Consider the following 23335-nt stretch of genomic DNA (forward strand, 5'->3'; position numbering starts at 1 on the left):
GCATGTCTGTCATAATCTACATCGTATAATTAAAATGCTGCACGTTGATGATGAGGTGCGTCTAGATATCGTGCACGAAAATGTTGAAATACATTGTTTGTAAACAAGAAACTCGCACAGGCGCAGTTCCGACGACCGTTTTCCTTTAAGATCACGACTAAAAATTTTGAACATGTAATACCATGACTTTGGCACTTGAAGATTGTATTTTTAACATTTGTTTCGAAACGTGAAAAAAAATCACTTTAGATGTTCCGGAGTACAGTGGCCTCTTTGAGCTCCACTTCATGTATGAATGATAACATGAGTTTCAATTTATACCAGTGTTGTCCGTTTAATATTGCTTATGTTTATATGCGTTTGATATCTAAAAAAAATGTAGGCGGTTGTTCATCCCTACGGTGGTCACGGTGCCAATCATTTGGTTTGTAACGCCCAGTCACGCTATTGATGTGCGCACACACCTTTGACATACCTATGAAATTCCTCTACCCTGTGTCAAATACATTATGCCATATCATTAACTTGGGTAATTATTAAACGTACAAATATTGGTGCGGTGCAATCTTTCACGTGTTTATCAACGCGCCCTGTAATGCATCCAGGAGTCTGGATAGGGATTTTAATTCGGTAAGTTTTTGACAAAAACTCATCTTTCATTTATGGAAGTGGGGAGGGTATGTGGGTTGAACTTTTATTACTGGCTACTGAAGTGTTCTGATAACTACAACATCATGGTACTTTATAGTTAACTTGGTTCTCTGTGTGCGGTGGCGTTCTAGTTTACTGACATCACAAAATGCTATTCGACAACGAAGATGAGATATGTAAGTTTTAACACCATGTTTTGTCCATCACTTGGTTTTAAGTTCTCCTGTTTACGATCAAACTTGAGCTTCAAGATGTTCTGCCAGTCAACCAGTGATTACTATCAAAACCGAATCGGCAGCAGTCCTGCCTGCCGCCCCTCTACAACACCACCTGCCCATTGTCTTCAGAGCTTCTCGGACAGTGCCACGGCGCACGTGCAGCCACGGTCCCTCCACAAAAGGGACCGTGGTGCAGCAAACGCTAGATTTGATTTCGATTGACTATTTATTATCCATCCTATTAATACAGCTGGTTTGAATTGAGTATTCCGACTGTACTAGAATATGGCAAACGGGATAATGTGCGTTCGTATGCAATGTTACATGAAAAGGAAACATTTAAATCGTTATGACAGCAAAGCGGCGGTCAGTTTGCTCAAAGTGAATCGATATGATAGATAAGTATGTCACTTACGCGAAATTCCTCGTACACGCTATACATTTATTTACTACTTTACAATCTGCTGCAGGTGATAATATATAATTATAAACACGCTCATTCTCAAGGAAATAGAGGACACGTAGCAAGAGTTATACTGGACGTTAGTAATATCGGAAAGAGCGTGAACTAAATTTGAAGGCCGCAGATAGAGGAAGGGATATCCGATATCACCATTTGATGAGCCGTTAGTCGTCACTTCAATTCTGAGTGAATTCAGAGAGAGGGTGACATCAAGTACTCGAAAACGCAACACCTCTGATGGGGGATCCAAAAAACCCCCGAAACTTCTGTGATTTTTTTCAAAATTGAAACGCCTACCCTAACCAACTCAAAACGCGTTCAAATATAATGCACCCTTATGAATTGCTGTAATTTTGAATCCCCCCTCCATAAAATTAAACTGGCCTGATTTTGGAATAGACTGATTTTTTCGGTGCGCGTGTGTCTGTCTGTCAGTCTGTCTGTCTGTCTGTATGATGTCTGTTTCTCTTCCAGGAAAGGAGGGCGCTGTTTTGACATATTTTCTCTTGACGGAAAACTTCATCTAAGACTTATAAAACAGAAAAAACGATCACATAAAAAGGTTTAGAATAAGGATGACTTCCCTCACCTGTCAGGACAACTCAACATAAATAACGTAATTGTATGAAAGGGACATTAGGTGTACCTTTTTGCTAATTTTTAGTACGTTTTGTTCTGTCGAGCAACTGCAGTTTCTTGTTCTTCTCCCCACAGCATGCTGGAACAACAAATATTCTGTTTGGCAAAATTCTCTGTATATGTGTAAAGACTGTAATCATTGTTATTAATGAAAAACGAATTCTATGCCGGACTTGAATTCAATATCGAAGGAATAACAATGCTGACTGTACACATATGCCTGTGTTCAATAAGCTAAACAACTGGACTTTTCATCACTCTTCAGGGAGTAGAACAAGAAACTGCGCTGGATACACAAAACAAAACCACCAAAAAATTAGCCAAAAGTTACAGCTATAAATGGAGTAAGGTCACTCTTGGGTCATGTAAATGGAGTAAGGTCACTCTTGGGTCATGTAAGTGGCCTATTCTCATCAATCTGGGTTGTTACTCAAGGCACTGTTCCATTTGTGTCCTATTTAAAGTGACCCCATGTGACTTCCACATGCTGCAGTGTCGATGTATGGAAACAGGGTCGCACTAGTTATTTTCTGTACGGTTATCAACAGTTGCCATTTTGTTTTAACACGATTGGAACAAATTTGGGATAATAAGATTTTTATATTTTTTAAATTTCTCAAAAGTGTTAGGGGCAAGATAGTTGAATGTTGCAATAATACAAATTACTCATAAAAACAAGTGTGGAATGTAAAAAGAAAAGCAGATGGGATTACATTTGTACATTAAATCGGCATTAATTCACCATCCAATTATTTCGAATTAGTTCCAATCATGTTTTTTACAACTTTAGGCTCAAACTTTTGGTTTCCTGTCTCTGCTTATAGAGCTGCACAAGTTGTGGATAAGTTGTTTCATAAATCTTAAGTATTGTGCAAAAAAAGCGGCCCACTGTAATATTTGTAATGCTCCGACTGAAAAAAACCGAAATTAATGTTTCTCTTAACACATAGAACAAAGAGGCTGGAGCAGTTCCATGTGATAAGGCTTGATGCCTATGCGTGTGAGAAAGTACTTGTATATGTCTGCTGTGAATGTGTTCTTAACAATGTGTACGTTGATACACAATTTACTTTTTGACCTTTTATTTAAGAGACAACACACATTCCATATCAATCAGAGACAGTTTCGAGTCTCCCCTTTAAGTCCCCAAATCCCTTCAAATAACCCTAACGTATCCTTGATGATCCCCGGTCAATTCCCGTTCCAGTGTTTGTGAATGCAGCCTTATCCAGTAATAGGGTAATACCGTAACAGTAAAGATTGTATCGAAAAGGCCTTCCTAAAGAGAAGAGATACTTTGTACAGAAAAAAAAAGCTAAGCACCCCTCTTTCTCAGGGATGTGTAGTAATGTTATGCAGCAAATCTTGTCCTGTAATGTACTTTAAAACTGTTCTTCGGGTGACGTGCGAGTCCATTTGGCTGGGAGGGGAGGAGGGTTTTGGTGCTCATGTCCATATGATAAGACATTACCACTGCAACTTGTAATAGTACTATACCATGTAAAAATTATCTATGGTTGTTCTTGAAATACAAATGCCGGTGATGACTGACTATCGATGGAGAATTTTCACGTATCAGAGATCTTTCTGTATAAAGCTGCTGATAGCCATAATATTTGTTCCTATTAAAGATTATGATCACGTTACATCGTTGTAAAATGGAATTAAGCTCACTTTGGGCTGAGTTTGCTGGGTTAGTCTCCTACAAGAGTCCAAGGGCCGGAGGAGGAGAGAGAGGGGGGGAGAGAGAGGAAGACAGGTAGAGACAGAGACAGATAGACATACACAGATACATAGACAAAGAGAAAGAAAGCGACACAGACAAAGAAAGAGACAGACAGACAGACAGACAGACAGACAGACAGTGAGGGACAGAGAGATGGCGAGAGTTAGAGAGGCAGAAACAGGTATAACTTTGTAAAAGTTTGACAGACAGAATTATATGACCAAACTCCTCAACATGCGCATGCGCAAGCGATACGCTCGGTCTGTCAAGCAAGCTACGGAAAGGCGATTATTTCATTTGAGAGCGGTCATGCCCTTGTTTCATTGAACCCGAGATTATTCATGATAGGGCATCCATCAATTTGGAAAGTTACACCCACGACCGGTATTTCGCAACGCTTGACGTAAATTGTCCTCATCACATTAGCGTGAGTATAAAAATATATAATAATGATATCCGTGGCTCGATCGTTTTTATAACTGAAGTGGACTTTTGAAGTATGTTATTTCCTCTTCAATCTCACTTGCAGAGATCGGAGAGACCTGGAGCGATTTTATCTGCCAGTGGAAAAATTAAATTCCTGGATTGGTTGAAGTCCTTGTGATTATCAAGGGTTCTCGTCTCCACCACTCAGGCGAACTACTGTCGCTTTATCTGTTCCACTGTAAAGTACGCCAGGTAAGATGAATTTCCGTTTTTGTGACCAGATTTCCGTGTTCTTGTGTGTTAGTATGGAGAAAGTCATCGTCGACTTGGAAACGCGAGAACCGCTGAGCGTAGAACATCCCTACAGCAACTAAACTCAAGGTCCATAACGTCACAGACGCGCTTGCAGATGTAATTTTCTAAAGCCAAGAGGACAGATAAATTCACACATAACAGAGTGATGAATAGGGACAGAATAACACGTATGAAAGTGCGATCATCTTCTTACCTACCCTATGACCTACTTACCTATTTATCTGGTATCAAACTCATTTCTCGTATTTACTGAGAGTATATTCGCCCGTTGGACAGTTTTTCACGTAAAATGAATGTCATCAAATTATTTCAATTATTTTGGTAAATTTTATCTACTAGTCATAAATCTCCCACAACTTGAAGTAGTGATTGTTCATGACGTAATTTGGTTCTATACGATTAGGGATTCCTTCTTACCAAACTTTTAAGTTTCTGTTGGAAACCATCGACGTAAATCACCGTGACAAGCCACTTTACGGCAACAATTAGTACATGCGTGATTTTTGCGTAGTTTTGTGGAGCGGGAAAAAAGCTCCGTCGGTCTCGCGAGGATGTTGGAAACATTGAGGACAGATTCGGCGTTTCGTCTTCACGGCGCGTATTATATTAATCTCATACACCAATCATACAAGTGTACATAGAGGTCACACGTATGTGTGTTCTTGAATGCGGCAGGTAGGTAGCTTGGCTGAATAGGAGGTTAATAGATTGCTAGCTGAGACCAATGATCGAATTCTTCTAACAGGAATACAAGTGTTTGCTGTGATATTAACTCCGTCATTAAAAATCTTTTCAAATCAGAATTAAATTTCAAACACTTTCTTGTCACCATTTTGAATATATTTTTATTTCTCGTCAAAGTAAAAGTAAATGATAAAATGATAATTCGTGAGTGTAAACGATAGATAATGGGTTGTATTTTCTTAGATCCGCATAAATATAAAACACAAATAAAAATTAGCAAGGTCAATGTATAGTGCCAATAACACAGATATCTTGATTATTGTGGAGTATTGGAACATAATCAGTGCAGTCCACGTACACGCCATTGATGTGTTGCGAACTTCACCAGCTCTGATCTTATGAATGCAACTTACTGTTACACCATTGCAGCTAATAAATGCATAACACTCGCGCCCAGCGCAGAGCAGTCAATGGTTTTAATTGATATCGCGGGCGGCATAGCAACGAGATTGTTCGCAGCCATTCAGACATTGTAAGTTTCTTTTCCCTTCTCTCGTTTGTCAAAATCGCTCGGTTCTTCCGTCTAACACATCTGAGCTTTTGTGTCCTGGCCAACAATTTTGGCGAAAGGTACACAGTTGCATGCTTTTTCTCGAATCGAATTATAATTCTTGGGAGTTTGCAGCGGTACTGACCCACCAATCGTCAGAAAAGTTGTGCGTTATCAAAACAGGGTCTGTGACGTATCTAGACCATTATCTTAGAGAGAGGCGTCGAAAGCGAAATCTTGAAAGACGAAATCTATTTTATATTTCTCACTCTCGCTCTTCTGCTAACCACAACTTACAGACCATGAGGAGGCTGGCATACCTTTGACGTCAAGATTTTTCTTACGATCAACACCATCGATTCCTCTTTGATTATAAATTCTTAGAATTGACGACGTCAAAAAAAGTCGACATGAGCGACAAATCCCCCATTTCATAACTATCTGTTTGGTTTTTTTTATCTCTAACTCTCATCGATTTCCCCATGTTTTATTCCATTCTTGCCGTATTGAATGCTGGCTAAGAATAGATCTCAGTTTAAATTAAAAGCGGGAAAGCGGTCGATATCTGCACTTAGTGTATGTGCCGTATATCTTGCCCCGTGGCGTGTAACTACCGTCACAATACACACGTAGAAAGGAGCTCGCGCTAACTCCCGTCAATCTAATGAGTATGCAGATTTATCTCCGGTAATTTGATTAAGAGTAAGTTATTGAGGAATTTAATTGCATTTGTGGTGAATATTCTCCGCTGTAAAAAGTAAATGGACGTACACTAATGGCTAAGCCCCTTTAAAAAATGAAGAAATCGACTTTTTGTAAAATTATAATGTATTGATCCCAGAATTGCTTCCATGTGATGGATAATCCATCGTTCCCAACCGCATAATCTCTGGTTGCTTTTAATTCCACGGTTCGGACAAATCTGCTTCTGACTTGCTAATGAGCATTTTACGACGAGTAGGATGATAACGCTATTTCTGTAATTCGATCTTTAGAAGAAATAGTGTTTGCAAGGTTGAAATCCATTGTTAAGTTATCAAATAAACTTTTATCAACAAATATTCTTTCATCCGACTTATAAAACCAATGTTGTTAACATTGTAACGTGATGCTACGATACGATGATGTTGAAAACAATTTACAAATAAGCACGCTTACATTCATACGTAAATACATATCCTACCTACCTTATCTACTCTCAAACTTACCTACATTCCTAACTACCAACCACCTTACCTACCTACCTACCTACCTACCTACCCACCCACCTACCTACAGACACACACACATACATAGATAGATAGATTGATAGATAGATAGATAGATAGATAGATAGATAGATAGATAGATAGATAGATAGATATATAGATAGATAGATAGATACACATAGATACATAGATAGATAGATAGATAGATAGATAGATAGATAGATAGATAGATAGATTGATACATACATACATACATACATACATACATACATACATACATACATACATACATACATACATACATACATACATACATACATACATACATACATACATACATACATACATACATACATACATACATACATACATACATACATACATACATACATACATACATACATACATACATACATACATACATACATACATACATACATACATAATTTTATGTTACACAATCTAACATTTCTGGACTGTTCGGTATTATAAGAACAATCGACTTATTTCTGTGAAAATCCGTCGAACATTTTAGTCGCTTTCTTATCACATTAATGACGGCCATTTTGAACTTCAAATCTCAGCAAATATTGGTTAATTTTGTTTCTCTAGAATTCAAATGATTTTTGTACTCTATTTTGAGAGGGAATGGTTTAAAGTTTCATCACGACAAATTTGAGCGAAAGTTTAAGTCCAGGCTCGTACTTGAGGTCTTTTGGTTTTGACTTCAGACCAGTAATCAGTGGCTATAGAGGATGTCTGTCGGGTAGCGTTGCATGCCGGGTGACTTCCGTAGTGTTTATTTATTTACACTGCCCCCTTTTTCTTATCAAAGCTTTGCCATAAACTGTTTATCGCCGGCTACTTATTACTTCCACGATGAAACGTACACTTGAAAATGTCACTTATAGTACAATGTTCACATTTTATTGATCGTTTTCACATGGTATTTCCAAAGTCAGGTTACTTGATAAGTACGTTGACACGTGAAGCTTTCATTGGTGACGAGATGTATTACATATTCTGACTTCTTCAAGACTCTAGCAATTTAAGACGTGGCACATGCAATTCAACATTTGATTTTTTTGTGATGTGGTCGGAAGATGAACTTAGAAACGAGGGACCCGTTAAATTGGTGTGTTGAAATCCGTAATAAACTCAAAAAACACCAAATTGCATGAGTTTCAAAAGAGTTTAAAGAAATGCTTAATGTTGACTGTAAAAAGTTCATCACGGGAATCGATATGTCGAGAGCTAGAGTAAAGAGGAAAGTCACTTCCAATTGACCTTTGACCCCTGCGGCGGAGTGGAAATGGAGTAGTTACATAAAAGGCGACATTTCGTTCAGATGTAGTTCACACGTGTAAACGCTCTATGACGTCAACCAATGACCCTTTCATTGTGAAATCGACCGTCGCATGTAAATATTCCAATTGACCCTGCAAATAAGCACGGCACGTGGAAAAATCCCGTCATCAATTAACCACTGCAACGTTTCTCTGCTTCACACGATATTCAGCAGTTTCCATCACGATTTACGAAAACGTCGTGATTTTCTAGCCACTGAGATTTTTCACCGGAGATGTGTTTCGACTGTGGAGGTGGAATCTGTAGTGCATCCAATTAACCCGCCTACAAATGTATACACATCACACATTAACAGGTTGGAAAGAGCTATATTCAACACCCGCACAGCCATCAATTCCAACAAGAAGATGACTTTCTGGAATTACACAATACTATTTGTAATAAAAACAAACTATGCAGAGTAAAATAAAGTAGAGTAAAACCTTATGTTGAACAAAAATCAAATCTTTTCGTGCTTCCGTCAGTTTGTTTTTTTATCTTGCCAACATATTCGATGCTTTGATGAAGTATTGCACCCTAACTTGCTCGTAGTTTTTCAAGTCGTCGTGCACACATCGACACCCAAAAGACTTACACCCTTTTCGTTCGTTGAATTTGCAAGATTCGAAGAAAACTTGTTTTCTGCATTCGCAAAGCGTAACCGTTGCGTCTGAGCCTATATTATGACATTTCAGATGCCTAACAGTGAGCCTACAACTATGCAAGTAAAAGCACAAATCACTTGTCTCCCTCGCCGATTATAGGCAGAGACCCTTTGATGGTCTTATGTGGGCAAGCCTATTAGTTTGTCTACAAAGGTGTTTGGTTTTTGTGGATCAATAAGGTGACTGTGAACAACGTTGCTTATTTTTGGATACCAACAAAGCAAACAACCTTTGACGAGTGGGAATTTGAATACATTTTATCTTTTTTACCGTCCATCGACAGGGATCTAATTCTAACAGAAAAAACTACCAAGTGCCGGCTGGCTCCACTTGAAACGTTCAGTTGAATTCAGTCGGAACACAGCAACTGATTGAGCATGGTTTCGGATGTTCCTTGTCGTACAGTTATGATATGACTCGGACGCTACCATATGCAATCGGTACATCCCAATCGCTAAGAAGCAAAGGAGCCCGATGGGGCACGTTGGATATCTTGATTCTTTAAACTACAGAATCCACAACATTTGATTGAATCATACGAATACCCTTATAGATAAAATCGCTTGTTCTGATATCCACTCCGTAACAGCTAGTGGACCGATAATACTCTTTATGTAAATACCAAGATATCTCAGCCTAATATAATTCTTGAAAACAAATATTACAATTAAGGTGGAAGTGCCTCGGGGACAGATAGTCGGATTCTCAGAATTTCTAAGATTCTTTTCTGATCTATCACTTGTTGTGGCTCATTTTAAAGCTGTTGGAAAAAGAAACTTTCACCGTCTTAGTTTTAGAGCTATCACAGGAATGGCGGCCATTTTGAATTTCAAATATCGCAAAATGTTTGCCATTTGTTTCGCCAGTTCCAAACTATGCGCTGTGACCTCCGAGTTTTATTGTTGATTTGGTAAGAGAATGGTTAAAAGTTTCATTCAGGAAAATTTGAGCAAAAGTTTAAGTATTTCACTTTCGAGGCGCAAACTACCTTAATGTGTAAATTTTGCGAGCAAGGTGCAACAGAAATGAAAGGGGGTTTCAAAACGTAGAAAAGAAATTCTAGCTTTGAAGAGGAAGAATACTCAAACGGACTTGAAATTCCAAGAGTTGTTGCATTCGTGGTTTTTTAGCTTTTAAAGTGACATATTCAGTTCTTGTATAATAAAGAATGACGTATCAATCGTTCCGACTCCCGACAGTTTTAGCAGTTGGTCATCGATGGGGATCGGGTAGACCAGCGTACGGACGCTCAAACCAGCGATTATGAATTTTACGTTGTACATGAAAGTACTCCTAAATGGAGCAGCATTTGGGGGCAGGAGGAAAGTAAAGCTACAAAGATACGTGCGACGTCTAGATTTTTTTAGCCACTTTGAAGACCTTGCAAAAACCATGGACACATTGAGCGCACACGTCAGCGAGAGATCTCACACTGATTAGCAAATGGTGGTTGAAGGCTGTAAAAGACGGTGTACATTCGTCATGATAGTACACATTCATGTGCAGCATGTCACATCGCTACTAGAATTTTTACAAGCTATCAACTACGAGCAAATTGAGTTTGCGCTGAATTTCCAAGCACGCTTTTTTAACCGATTGGCCGCCTGCCTTTCAAACTTTTGAGTGGAATTAAAACAGAAAGTGACTGTTGAGATAGAATGGTTTGATATGTCATACAGCTAATCTGCACGTCTTTTTATCACTGTATTAAGGAGCTGTCTTCCGTTGATTTGGATGATGACAGGAACAAAAATTAACTTTGATGCCAACTGCATATTTAAACTATTTTCGATCAAATATTTAAACACTTTCACATAGACTGGCATCAAGGCTATAAAGTAACGCGCAGAGCAATTCTGGGAAGGTAGCTCATCACGGGAAGGCTACACTGTTTTGTAATAATTGGACAATGGTGGCGCTATCCGACGTGAAGGTCATGTCTGGGCTATTAAACTCTCGATTTTGATGGTGATTGTATGAATTTCTCCTTTGGCGTATATTATCTCGAGAGCAAGGATTCTCGGTATTGATCAGACATTAAGGCTGCATTTGACATTGTTGGCAATTCCGTTAGCCAAGCGAAATTGCAGCAAATGACTTTTTTCACAGACGGTGAAAGGCCATTCCCTTGACTGTCTACGCTTTCTTCCTGTTAGGGGGGGGGGTTCAGGTTTTGTGGCCGGGGATGGCTCGGCGAATTCTTCTCGAACTTCTGTAAAAATCTGCGATCAACACTATGAACTCAAAAAGTAAATGATTCAACCCTGAAAGGATGCTAAATATTTTCTCACCCCTCTTCACCAAAGCTGGAGAAACTTGACGACTTCGTCAATATTTCATTAATTGAGCAATTTGAATTTTTTTGAAAGGATTGGTATTTGGGTAGACGTCACAATGTATGTATGTATGTTATTCAATTTCTTGACGTCACTATATTATAAATATATATATATATATATATATATATATATTATATATATATATATATATATATATATATATATATATATATATAAACTAATTAGAAAAACACACAACTACATCTGAGTGTCTCTGCACAGCAAATTTGGGGGCTTGAAAAAATGACCCATGTAGGACTTGAACCCACGACCCCTGAATTCAGTTCGGATGCTCTACCAACTGAGCTAACGGATCATCACATATATATATATATATATATATATATATATATATATATATATTATATATATAATATATATATATATATATATATATATATATATATATATATATATAAATATATATATATATATATATATATATATATATATATATATATATATATGCCTCCCTTTATAATTCATTACTGATAAATCTACTCTCAGACTGTCAAACAAACGCTCTGAATTGGTTTAAAAATGTCGTAAACATCACCTAAAAACACAATAATTACAATTGTCCGTCCCAACCATAAAATTTTAGAGTGAAGATCTATGGAAAATTTACTTCTATCTGTCCTATGTTAGCGGGATGCATTAAACTTAAGTAACATAGTTACTTTGTACTTGAAGTAATATGTGTTATTATATATATATATATATATATATATAATATATATATATATATATATATATATATATATATATATATATATAATTTGTGTGAAAACTAATTGAAAATCTGGAATCATTTCCTGTAGCAAAAGAAATGCATTTTGAATGCTGTCTTTCCATTAAAATGTCAGAATATGTGGCCATGTTTGAAATAGCCTACTGCACATGGTAAAATAAAGTGAAAAATTAAAACCTTGCAACCTTGAATTTAAAGGGAGGCAGTCGTCGGAACTGCTCGTGTCTGGCATTCTTGTTTACAAACAATGTGTTTCATGCACTATATCTAGATGCATCAAGTTAACATAGCTTCAGCATTTAAATTTTGCGATATTCATTGTCAGCACACATGTATTTAACTTTCATCAATCGAAAACTACACTGGATACAGTGTTTACATCGGTCGTAGGGGTCCCTGATAATCTTTGAGCAGAGTTCCGACGACTGCCTCCCTTTAAGGGCACGGCGTCGCTGTCACATGTCAATGTATGAAGATCCTTGCCAGTGAGGATGTACTGTGAAAAACAAAGTGAACCTAAAAACAATTGCAAGGCCTTTAAACACACGTGGCTCACGCGGTCTTTTCAAAAAAATGTTACCCAGCGGTAAGCGAAAAGAATTAGCTTTTTTCCCGCAAACACCAAAGGTCAAACTGCCGCAGAGAGGGATCGTCCTGCAGGTAAACGCGTAGGTCGCAGTTTGCGTCGCACAAACACGTTCATCACGTCAACATTCACGGGCGGTACGCACATAACGCGCAAGTCACATCCGTCATCAAACACAGGCATCAAACTTTCGAATTATTCAAATCAAACAGTAAATATTAGCATTAGATACCCCGGTAATGGAAAGGCTTTTGTTGTCATGGCGATACGATGCAATAATGAGCGTAGCCAAGGTTGTATAGCTAGTGACTTTTATGTAGATAGACATGCCTTACGTCATTAATGCTTCATTCTGCGGATGACCTATTGACCTTTATTAACTTGTTCCTGTTTTATTTGATTTCTCGGAGCCGGTTTGTCCAATTGAGTTTAGTTAAATTTATGTCAGCTACTCGGTTAGGAAACCATGATGGCGCCTAAATTATTGTAATCTTCAGGACATCATACTCAGTCCGTGTTGTGTCACCGGGGGCGGGCTATTCCATAGCACGTGTCGTCAATATCGGCTTCTTCGTCACTGTTGCCAAAAAATGAGCGGGGAACGTTTTCGATCTGATTTGTATCACATGCGTCTTTGGGGGAAAAAACCACCTTTGAAATCGGAGAAAGACAATGACATCAGTGACGAAATCCACAGACGAGGCTATTTCGGAATCTGCTCGAGAGTTGGAATTTGGGTCTTTTACCTGAGGTGAAATTTTGATTGCACATGACCCCTGTCAATTAATTCGATGTCTTTGTACTTTATTTCATCAAGTTCATCGCGGAGTAAAACAATCAGCATGAAACGGACTGCAGATGGGTTTTGACAGATCTGTGCTGGGGGTAAAAAGGTTTGATAATAGCATCACAATTTTTATCAGGAGGCAAGACAGCTGATTGGAGAAGACCCTGATGAATAGGTCTGAATATGACTAGTAGTAAACCTTCACTACAATAAAATTATATATTGGACCGGTAAGAATCTACCGCCCACACTTGGCATGCATATTGGAAATATTCGCTAAATATGAAAATTTTTGCATTCTTATTCAGAAAAACGTCGGCAACTTTTGACTTTTAAAATTCTTTTATTTTGTAGTTCCAAGGCAGATGAAGCCAGCTGACGGCTATTTGATAATGTTTTAAGGTTTTGAAACTTGCTGTTTTCATTCCATAGTAATTTTCGTCTTGTCAACTCGGCTCATCAATAATGCAACAAGACCTGCAAATGCATTTACATTCATTTCCTGAGAAATTTAATATTTGCCGAGGCCATTCTGTGCTTATTTTTGTCGAGACGCCGAGACCCGTTTCCAACACATACCTGGATCCAACTTGACACACGGTCCGTCAACAAGACAGTGATTTATGTCAAGAATAACTCGGGAGACCATCCGAAATTGGAGCCGGTTGGACTCATTTTGGAGTGTTTCCGTTGAACTTCGTTTAAAAACAGTCATGGTTTTATGGGAATGACAAAATTTAGGGATGGCACGAGATGCTTTTATCAGTCTATTTTGCGATGCATTGTCTGCAACAGTTGCTGGCGACAGCCGTTCACTGTGCTTTTCACCTCATCTTGAGTAAATGCAATTTCCTTTCATCGCGATGTTAGCGGTATATGTATCTTGCTCCGTGCTCCTATCGACACTTTACCGACTCGCCACATCTGCAAGCTTTCTTTTATTTAGCTCTCCTAAAACGAAATCGTATCTAGGGGCCTTGGGATATTCGAGGGTTCTGGTCGGGGTTAATCGAAAACACGTCCTAGAAGGCAAACAAACAACCATTCGTGGTGGAGGAGGCCATTACAACACATTCAGTATCCCATATGCCTATAGATGCCTTTTTTGGAGAACGTCAAGTCCCACGGTACCTCTTTGAAGTATAAAGCTTTGGCTTACCAACAGCGTCCACAAAATCTCTCGTATACAGACAAACCGTGATCCACGCTTATTTTCTAACCACTGTTAAACGATTTAACCACATCAAATAAACTAGGGAAAGTTATTTTCAAATTAACCGCATTCGGAACTCAAATGCGAACAGCTGATGGTGTTATTCGACTACGAAGACGCCTCAAAATGCAACGCACCTCAAGACAGTGTCCCAAATGTGGCTCATAATCATTTCTGCTTTAACCCTTTGAGTGCTTTAATTTTTCCCACCAAAATTTCAGTGTAACATTTTTACCAATTTTTATGAATTTTTCTGTAATTTTGTGATAAATTTGGATCAAATGGACATACCGTTTTATTGGTTACAATTTTTGACCAAAATTTGGGGGAAAATGTTTTCGAGTGGCAATAATCCATACGGGCTTTGGCAAAGGCTTCCCTGGAAGACATATGTAACACGGACTTCTCTCGTGAAAAATGGAATGGGTCTAAATTATTTGCAATGTGCGCAGAACATGTTGAACGTTAATTGTTTTCCATGCAAAAAAGACCAATTGCATTTAACAGTCGAGGGTAGAAATTCATGGATTTAAAATGTCTTACATCAGTTTCTTGTCGATAAGCAGACAAGGTAAACCGTTTTAAACGTAACCTAGAAAATAAAACCACTGCAATTTACTGAGCAATGATAATGCTATTCCATTTCGCATCTTTATCTTCAGATATTTATCAAACTCTAGGCTTTACTTGGAACGACGAGGTGTACGGACTTTTGAAATCAGACTTGCATTAGCGTAAACTTTGAAATACTTGAAATCTAATTTAATTTTGAAAAGTCAAGAGGCTACAAACGAAACGGACATGATAGAATTGGAACCCGCTAGAATTTGAAAAAAAAAATGAAGTGTAAGGGCCAATCGATTGCAAGATGCGAGTTTATGTCATCGTTTTCCTGTCCAATTAGAATAGGCAAATGTTGAAATAAAATATAATTCGTAACGATAGACACTATAATCCGTCATGAAAAATCGAGGGAATTTGGAAATTAATTCGAAAAATGTGACTTTTAGATTTCGATCGCGGCAGAGCGTAACAAAACAAAACTCACGATAGGGACCGGAAGCGACAAATTCTATAGTATTCAGAAAGTACATAAATTAATATCACTGTCGTATCTTGTGATTAGGATCAACTTCTCTAAAACTATTGCGCGTTATGTGCTCATGACGTCACTATCGCGTCACGTGATCCCTAGTTATATCTAAACTGATTTAACTGTATCGGGATTATAACCCCTATCTTTTGATGCAGAAACCGCGGTTGCGCATTTTTGTTCGGTTTGATGCTAGCCGGTTATAGTGGCTGGCAACTCCTTTATTTGTATGCAGAACCATTTGTCAATCAAAACTCGCGTGGAGCAGTGATGTCGTTGATCCTTTGTCTTAAAGGGCAATGCAATGCTATGCCTCTTATGTCTGCTGCTCTTTGCGTCCAGGATTTCATGAACCCTACCGTGATGGCATGCAACCGGCGTCTCATGAGACCGCACTGCCGTAATTACCGCGCAGCTTAACGCTCAGGCTTACTAGAATACGCACTACACCTTGTGTTAACTTCCTCTTAACCGTTGAAATTTTACCGACTAAAACCGTTTCCCCTTTTCAAGAAACGCGTCACACGTCAAACGAAGAGGATAAAATTGAATTTCATGTCAAGAACGAGATCAGATTCTTTGTAGATGTGAGGCAGGGTCTTGAAATCTTATTCTCGAAAGTCATTTCGAACCCCGGGCGGGTTGGCGATTAGAAGGAGAAATTTGAATTGAGCAGCGGGGACATCCTGCCTTGCTGTCAACAAGTGAAGTAAGGCAGTACTCAGCTACACGCACGTACCAAGTGTATTGGATTCGGTGAGAGCAACATGTCATCCAAGAGTAACGGTTACCCCGCTCAGATAAATCTTTATCGCACAAAGGCCTCGGAAACACAGACATCATAGTTACTATTTCTAAGTAATATTATGGTTCGTATTCCATCTGTGAAACTTTTTACAGCGTTGTACCGTCTCTGTATCTCTCCGTCTGTCTGCCTTTGTTTCTCTCTCGCTCCTACTCACTCCCTCTCTGTCTGTTTCTCAGCCTGTTTGTCTCTCTTTCTCTCTCGCGCGCGCCTCCCTCCCTGTCTGTCTGTCTGTCTGCCCTCTGTCTGTCTCTGTCTGTCTGTCTGTCTGTCCCCCTCTCTCTCTCTCTCTCTCTCTCTCTCTCTCTCTCTCTCTCTCTCTCTCTCTCTCTCTCTCTCTCTCTCTCTCTCTCTCTCTCTCCCCCCCTCCCCCGGTATAGAGATGGATTGATGAATCGATGAACGGAACGAATGGTGGATATAAAGTTGGTAATTTTAACATACGTAGGTAGCCAGTAAGATGGAAACACAATGTGGCAGCCAGGTAGCGCTTTCAGTTTGAGAGGACTCCACGAAAGCATGTAAGAATGCAAGAGCGTAAATTGTGAAACGTGCAAAACACCGAGCGCTGATATTAAGGAATATTACATTTGCTCCAACAGGTATTTATGGGCATCTTTTCGTGCAGGAAATCCAAAATAGAACGAGAAAGGTGAATCACCTCGACCAAATACTGAAATCGACCTCCGAACGGTGTGTGATGCCATGCATATGACGATGGCTTAATGGCTTCAATTGGATGCTAAAACAACCTCTTAGTCCCTAAATTATTGCGCAAAATATCAAAAATGACTTTGCCAGGCTCTCCTTATTATTGTGTGTACCATAAACTCCATACAAAAATGAGGAATGACAGCGATTTGCGGTTCCATTTGGCGTTGTCCTACCCTACAATTTTCAGACATTTAATGACCGACATACATTATACATACATACATACACTGACAGACAGTCATACAGACATACATACACTGACAGACAGTCATACAGACATACATACACTGACAGACAGTCATACAGACACTGACAGACAGTCATACAGACACAAAAACAGACGATATATTTCTATGTCGATCTACACATAAAACATTTTATACGCACATACATTAATGTAAGTGTATGTAATATTTCTGTAATTGCGATAGACCTCATCTTATCTATCCATGGTCTATCTTTCAGGTTCTATGTCTACTATGAGTCTGCCTTTGACTGTTGTCTATCGAAAAAACTTTAGTTTTGACATTGGGCGCAGCAGTGTCGATGGAGATACAGACTGCCCTGTGGCAATGCGGTTGCTACGCGATTGTGATTCTCCGTCTGGGTGAGTTAAAATACTGGAACAGCACGTTATCGCAATTCAAGCGATCTGACAAATGGAATAAGCCGGCGAGGTTCACCCCTAATATATTTGATTCATGGCTAAATTACGACAAAATAATGACTTTATTGAGCTAATGGCAACTAAAACAAATGCGATATTAAACTCCAAAACCGTTGCCAGAATCTCTCTGATAAATCAACCATTGTTCTGTAGAGCTTCGTCGAAGGAAAGACCATGTTCTTAGACGGTGGCATAAATATTCCATTAATCCGTCACTGATTTTGAAAAATTCATTTCCTCTGCTGTTCCAAGTTGCACGTAATTTATGGAAGTGCCAGGGACTTACCAAGCCTCCGCCATGTCCACACAAAATGCCCAAACGAATTGCGCGTGGATGTAAATTTATGTAAATATTGTCTCGTGTTATCTCGTCTGCTTGACTGATTTAGCAGCGACTTCACGTAAATCAGTAACGTACGGGCTCTGGAACAAAGTAGTATTAAGCTGAACTTCGGCTGAATAAATACTCGTACGCATGTTATTTAAAGCCATTAAACCAACCTTAGCGAACTTATCTTTAAATTGAACGCTAGGTCGTATTACAAGTCGACATGCAGGTCCGATGAATCGGCTGACCTAACATAAAGCCCTAGATTTTTTCCCCCGGAAAATTCTGCCCGATTTTAAATTAACTACACAAAGAGGCAGGGGCGGTATGAAGGAGTGAGAAATTTCACCAAATATAATATGCTATGACTTTCCGACAACCGATGCCGAGGGGGCGTTATAATCGCATTTCTATTGACGTTGATTGAAAAATCACCTGGGCTTTACATTATAATACTACTCACCGTTTTATTATTAATTGGGGGAAGTCTTCGCGACCCAGAAACGATTTCTGTCTCTTATTTAGCTGAAGTCAGCTCGTTCCTACATAACCTACAGCCGTCATTGCGATGAATGCTCTCACCGGATAACTCGGAATACAGTAAATCGTCCATTTTAATTTGCCTCGTTTTAAAAAAAGGCGCGTTCAAATTTGCATATTTGACAGTACCGTCACAGTCACTGCGCAAACGCGTGCCTGCTGCATTGGCAGTGAATCTTGGCGTGTGTTTTGCCCTTTTTTTTGAATTTTGTTCGAACTCGTTGACAATGATACTGTCGACACACTTCAGCGAATTCCCGGCCACGAACGGAAACCAACCGTCCTAGAGAGAACCGTTCGAATTATCACATCTTGTAAATGAGGGGCGTTTTCCGAAATTAGGGAGCATCAATAGCGTCATGCGCGTGTACCCCCTGTCCGCTTGTTCGGGTTGTCTTTGATATTAAATTCTCGCCAGAAGTAGGCTTGGAGAATTACTTGGCCTGTAGATGTCATCATCAGTCATTCATTAGCAGAGGACGGGTCTGCTGGCCGATACCGATGCGCCTACGACAGACGTTTTTTTTTTCTGTTACACGCAGAAATACACCCTTGTCGGAGAATTGTGGACACGTGTTTATAGATGTACGTAACCATCTAGCATTACTGACAAAACGCACTTAAGCACCCTGGCTTTTATTCGCTGATAATTGCACGACATTTCATAGTTTCCAATATCGTTCCGAGTCGGCGTGCGACGCTTTGGAGACACGCTCAGCACGAACTTCGTCGTGACAAGTAAAGGTCGCTATCTCGACGCGGGAGAGTCGACTTGCCATCTAGACGGAGGAACAGCCGACGGAGCCTGTCAACGGCAGCGATTGTTGTAGGTCTATTCGCCCACCGTCGCCGTTGGATTTTTTCGGTGATATCTGCAACCGTGTTGAGAACCGATGCTTATCTATCGGGGAAACGGGACACTGACAGCGGGAGTATCGATCTATTGCGAAGGGTGAACGCCTTATTCTTCGGTGTCAATTTTTATGACAAAGACGAAGCCATTGATTGCAGCTTCCAGCGATATTGCACCGTCAGTGCAGCCTCGTTTTCCAATTTTCGGAATCCTCCAGGCTAACGCCGACACGACAGAGCATTTCCGCGGAATTACAAGCGCTCTCATGATTGGAGTCGATTTGTTTCCTCGACCCACGGAATTACGCTCAGTGTACTCAGCGCGTGAGTAACGCACAACACGGACGAATCGGAGAATTTCTTCACCGCTAACCCTCGTGAGAGATTTTGTCTACCTGACAGAAAATCTGAATAATTCAGCACTTGTTCTGACTGTATAATTGAAAAAAAAGAACGCAAAATAGACTTTGCCGCTGTGACAAAATTTCCAGCTTTCTACTGTAGACCATCGAATACCTTGGGCCATATCACAAGTGGAGCATATCTAATTTTGTACATCGAGCACACACCATGGCAGCGGGGTCAAGGCGGACAGGCGGGACAAGAGATAATGGCTTGGATATCTGGCAACCTAGAGATAAGGTAATATGGACAATGGTTATGTTCTTCGCAGATGAGAAATAGAGAAAAACCCAGTTCGAGGCCTAAGCAATTATTCAAACGCCCGTTCCGTGGTTTTAATTACATCATATCAATGCAAAAAAACAGTTCTTAGTGAATGGGCTAGTAGCTTAAAACACATTCCAAGTGTGTTCACGTTCGTCGAATATTTTGAAATATGTCAGAATTACATTTTAGAGTCAAGCATTGCAGACAAGTAGATGGGATGGAATAGTTGTCGCGAAGCACGACTGTGCACATATCGACACGACCATGTCTCAGTGGAGGGGCATAAAAACGTGATCGCTTTGGGAAAATCGGCGAATTAGTATGCGCGGTATAGCTAGAAAAGTCGGCGCTGTGCGTGAGCAGCATTCCCCCTTTGACGCGGTGCGTATATCGCGAAAGAACGCTGCCCCGTCTACTGTCCTCAAGTGCGATGTTTCACGAGCTTTTTTTTAATGTCCTGTCAAGGCATGACCATAAAAATCCCCGCCACTTCCATTTTTCTTGTCGACAACGATGATGGAAGGTCACGACGGTGGCCATACTGTCAGAACACCCCTTTGTTTTTGCAGCATAGTCTGTTCAAACGAAAAAGCCACACGTTATATAAACTGCGTGAGCTCATCGTTGTCAACAGGCTCTGTTTTAAAACTCAACAATAACATCGTGAGTGTTAAGAGGGGCATTTCGTGAAGTGACTCCAACACCTTGATCCATCATCTGCCATGAATAATTACGTCACCATGTTTTTGAGAACGGGCAGATTACGGTAGAGATGTGATGTGTTTTGTTTTGTTTTGCTTTGCTTTGCCACGGCTGTAGTATTCCGTCAACAAAAGCGTCCCCAATTATGGCTAAAAACAGATTTGACCCTGGTCATGTCAAACACACAAAAAATATACCGTTTATTACTGGGAAAAATCTCCATATCAAATTTACTTATTATTTGTCGAATCACTGCGCAAATACAGACACCATAAAGTGAGAAAATCTCGTTGCGGAAGGCTCATGTCAGAAGACAAGACAGTCGATTATTTGAAATGAATTGTCGTGTTATTTGCAAAGCAGAAGTGAGGTTGCTATCATGATTGATACCCAAGGCTAGAGTATTCTTACTCTGATGAAATAATGGGACTCTCCCGAGAAGGTCCTTATGGGTTGTTCAGTGGCAAGCTGTAGGGACACATTTTGTTCCAAGTGCGAATGAATCCCTCTTCTTTGTTCCCCTCTGTCACGAATCACCCTGAAATATCAAACACGGTGTCTTTCTTGTTTCGGTCTAATAGACACCTGGGGACTCAGTGCGGCACGCTACTCTCTCGTATATGTCTGTATTCGAGTCAACGCCGAGCAGAAACCGATCATGGGGATTATTTTCGCGTCTTTTGATGCGCGATCATACGATACAGTTGAAAGAAAAGCTAAGGTCACGCATCGATTGATTTATTTCGATTTGTGTTATGAAAACAGAAAGATTCAATTTTCACTTTGCATTTCCCAGAACAACGGAGGTATTTCAAACAGATTTCAAGTTGATGAGTGTGGCTGCGAGAAATCGGCTGGCCAGCTGGTGCTCCGTCTGGCTATCAAATCTTGGAAATATTCTCCCCTTAAAATGCTTCATGTGCCTTGATTCATTTCATTTGTCAACCGAAAGGCTGAGCGCCCGCCTTGCTGAAAAGACCGAGGATTTCCACGGCCACTGTCGCCCTGGTTTTCTACTCTCATTTCAGCAGAGCCGCACGCATGTGTGGCTGGCTCAGTCTCTTAATGGAACAAAACGAGCTTGTCAAGCGGGAACGGATTTTTATTGATTGCCCAACCATAATGCATACATTACTCCGGCAAAGTAAATATCGTTCTTTCGGAGTGGATTCGTGGCCATACTGATAGTTTCTTCAGTTTAGCGTTAATTCGGAGCGACAGCCCTAATGGCCCCCCGTTCTTGACGTGAACATCAAGCCAGTATAGCTTGACATAAAGTTGACAGCTGGCTGTAGATAGGATTGACAGGCCGGAATTTAATATCGCTTGTCCTGAATAAAAAGCAATATTGCGTTTTCGTGGAATCAACACACACGGCTTCCGTTAGGAGTATTATTGCGGGATGTAACTGAAGACACTTCCATAAACAAATCGATGATCATAAAGCGGCAGATTTCATTAAAACATCAAAATGTATGTACGGATTTGCGCGGTATGTCGTAGTGTGTGTGTGTGGGGGGGGGGGGCATTCCTCACCAGCAGCAAACGTGATTATCTTCGCGTTGGCTGTCTTTTATCTGCGTTATCTTCGTCCGCTACCGAATGGACCAAATAACGGTTATCCCAGTCACTCGGTCCTAAAGCGCCGAGTGACAGTTTTTTTTCAGGAAGGTGGGAGAGATGAAAACACGTTACCCGTCCATTATGTAAGCGAATTATTGTTGCCAAGGAGACGCCTCTTGCAGAATCGGGTAAGGTAGAGCGAAGGACCGGAACAAGAACTTGCATAATTTAAGAACATTATTATGTGTGAAGATATATAAACAATACGTTACGTCAATTGTGAAAAATCGCGATTTTTTTCGATTTTAATTTTCTCTGTTTAAAAAAAAAAAACCCATGTCCCTGGTACGTTCATTTCCGCTAGAGCTCTGCGAGACTGGTCGGAAATAGCCTTCGTGACCTGCAGGTCCGAGTCCGCACAGTCTCACAAGATTTCGCGAGATTTTGAAAATGCACCAGGGACTTCGCTAGAAGGGCGTGATTGGGAAGGACAAGCGATAGTTATTACACAAAGATTACTTCAGAAAGGCAAAAGTGTTGATGAGCTTAACACACAAACACAAAAAACACGCATGCATGTGTATATATATATATATATATATATATATATATATATATATATATATATATATATATATATATATATATATATATATATATATATATATATTAAGAATACATATGTCCTTGTGGGATATTACGATGGTGGATGCTAACAGCAGAGCGTTATAAATAATAGCATAAATTACTTCATGTACAAAGTAATTGTATCGGTTACTTAAGTTTCATGCATCGCGCGATCGATCATCAACCTACTTTTACACGTATGCCTTC

The 23335-nt window shown here is 39.8% G+C and overlaps 1 protein-coding gene across 3 annotated transcripts in view; it reads left to right on the forward strand.

Moving 5' to 3' along the window:
• The first annotated feature begins 612 nt into the window (after nt 1-612).
• LOC139138505 (GTP-binding protein Di-Ras2-like) overlaps nt 613-23335 on the forward strand; it is a 68805-nt gene continuing 46082 nt past the window's right edge. The window contains exons 1-2 of one of the 3 annotated variants that reach the window (XM_070706908.1): nt 613-630; nt 4227-4375. Coding sequence is in view for 1 of the 3 variants with exons in the window: in XM_070706905.1 (XP_070563006.1) it covers nt 20138-20209 (72 nt within the window). In the remaining 2 variants the exon portion in view is untranslated. Of the gene's footprint in view, nt 631-3988; nt 4125-4226; nt 4376-18841; nt 20210-23335 lie in introns of those variants that run through there. The other 2 variants (XM_070706907.1, XM_070706905.1) reach the window with 2 other exon arrangements.

Source organism: Ptychodera flava, chromosome 8 (assembly GCF_041260155.1).
Source record: "Ptychodera flava strain L36383 chromosome 8, AS_Pfla_20210202, whole genome shotgun sequence".
Taxonomy (NCBI): Eukaryota; Metazoa; Hemichordata; class Enteropneusta; family Ptychoderidae; genus Ptychodera; species Ptychodera flava.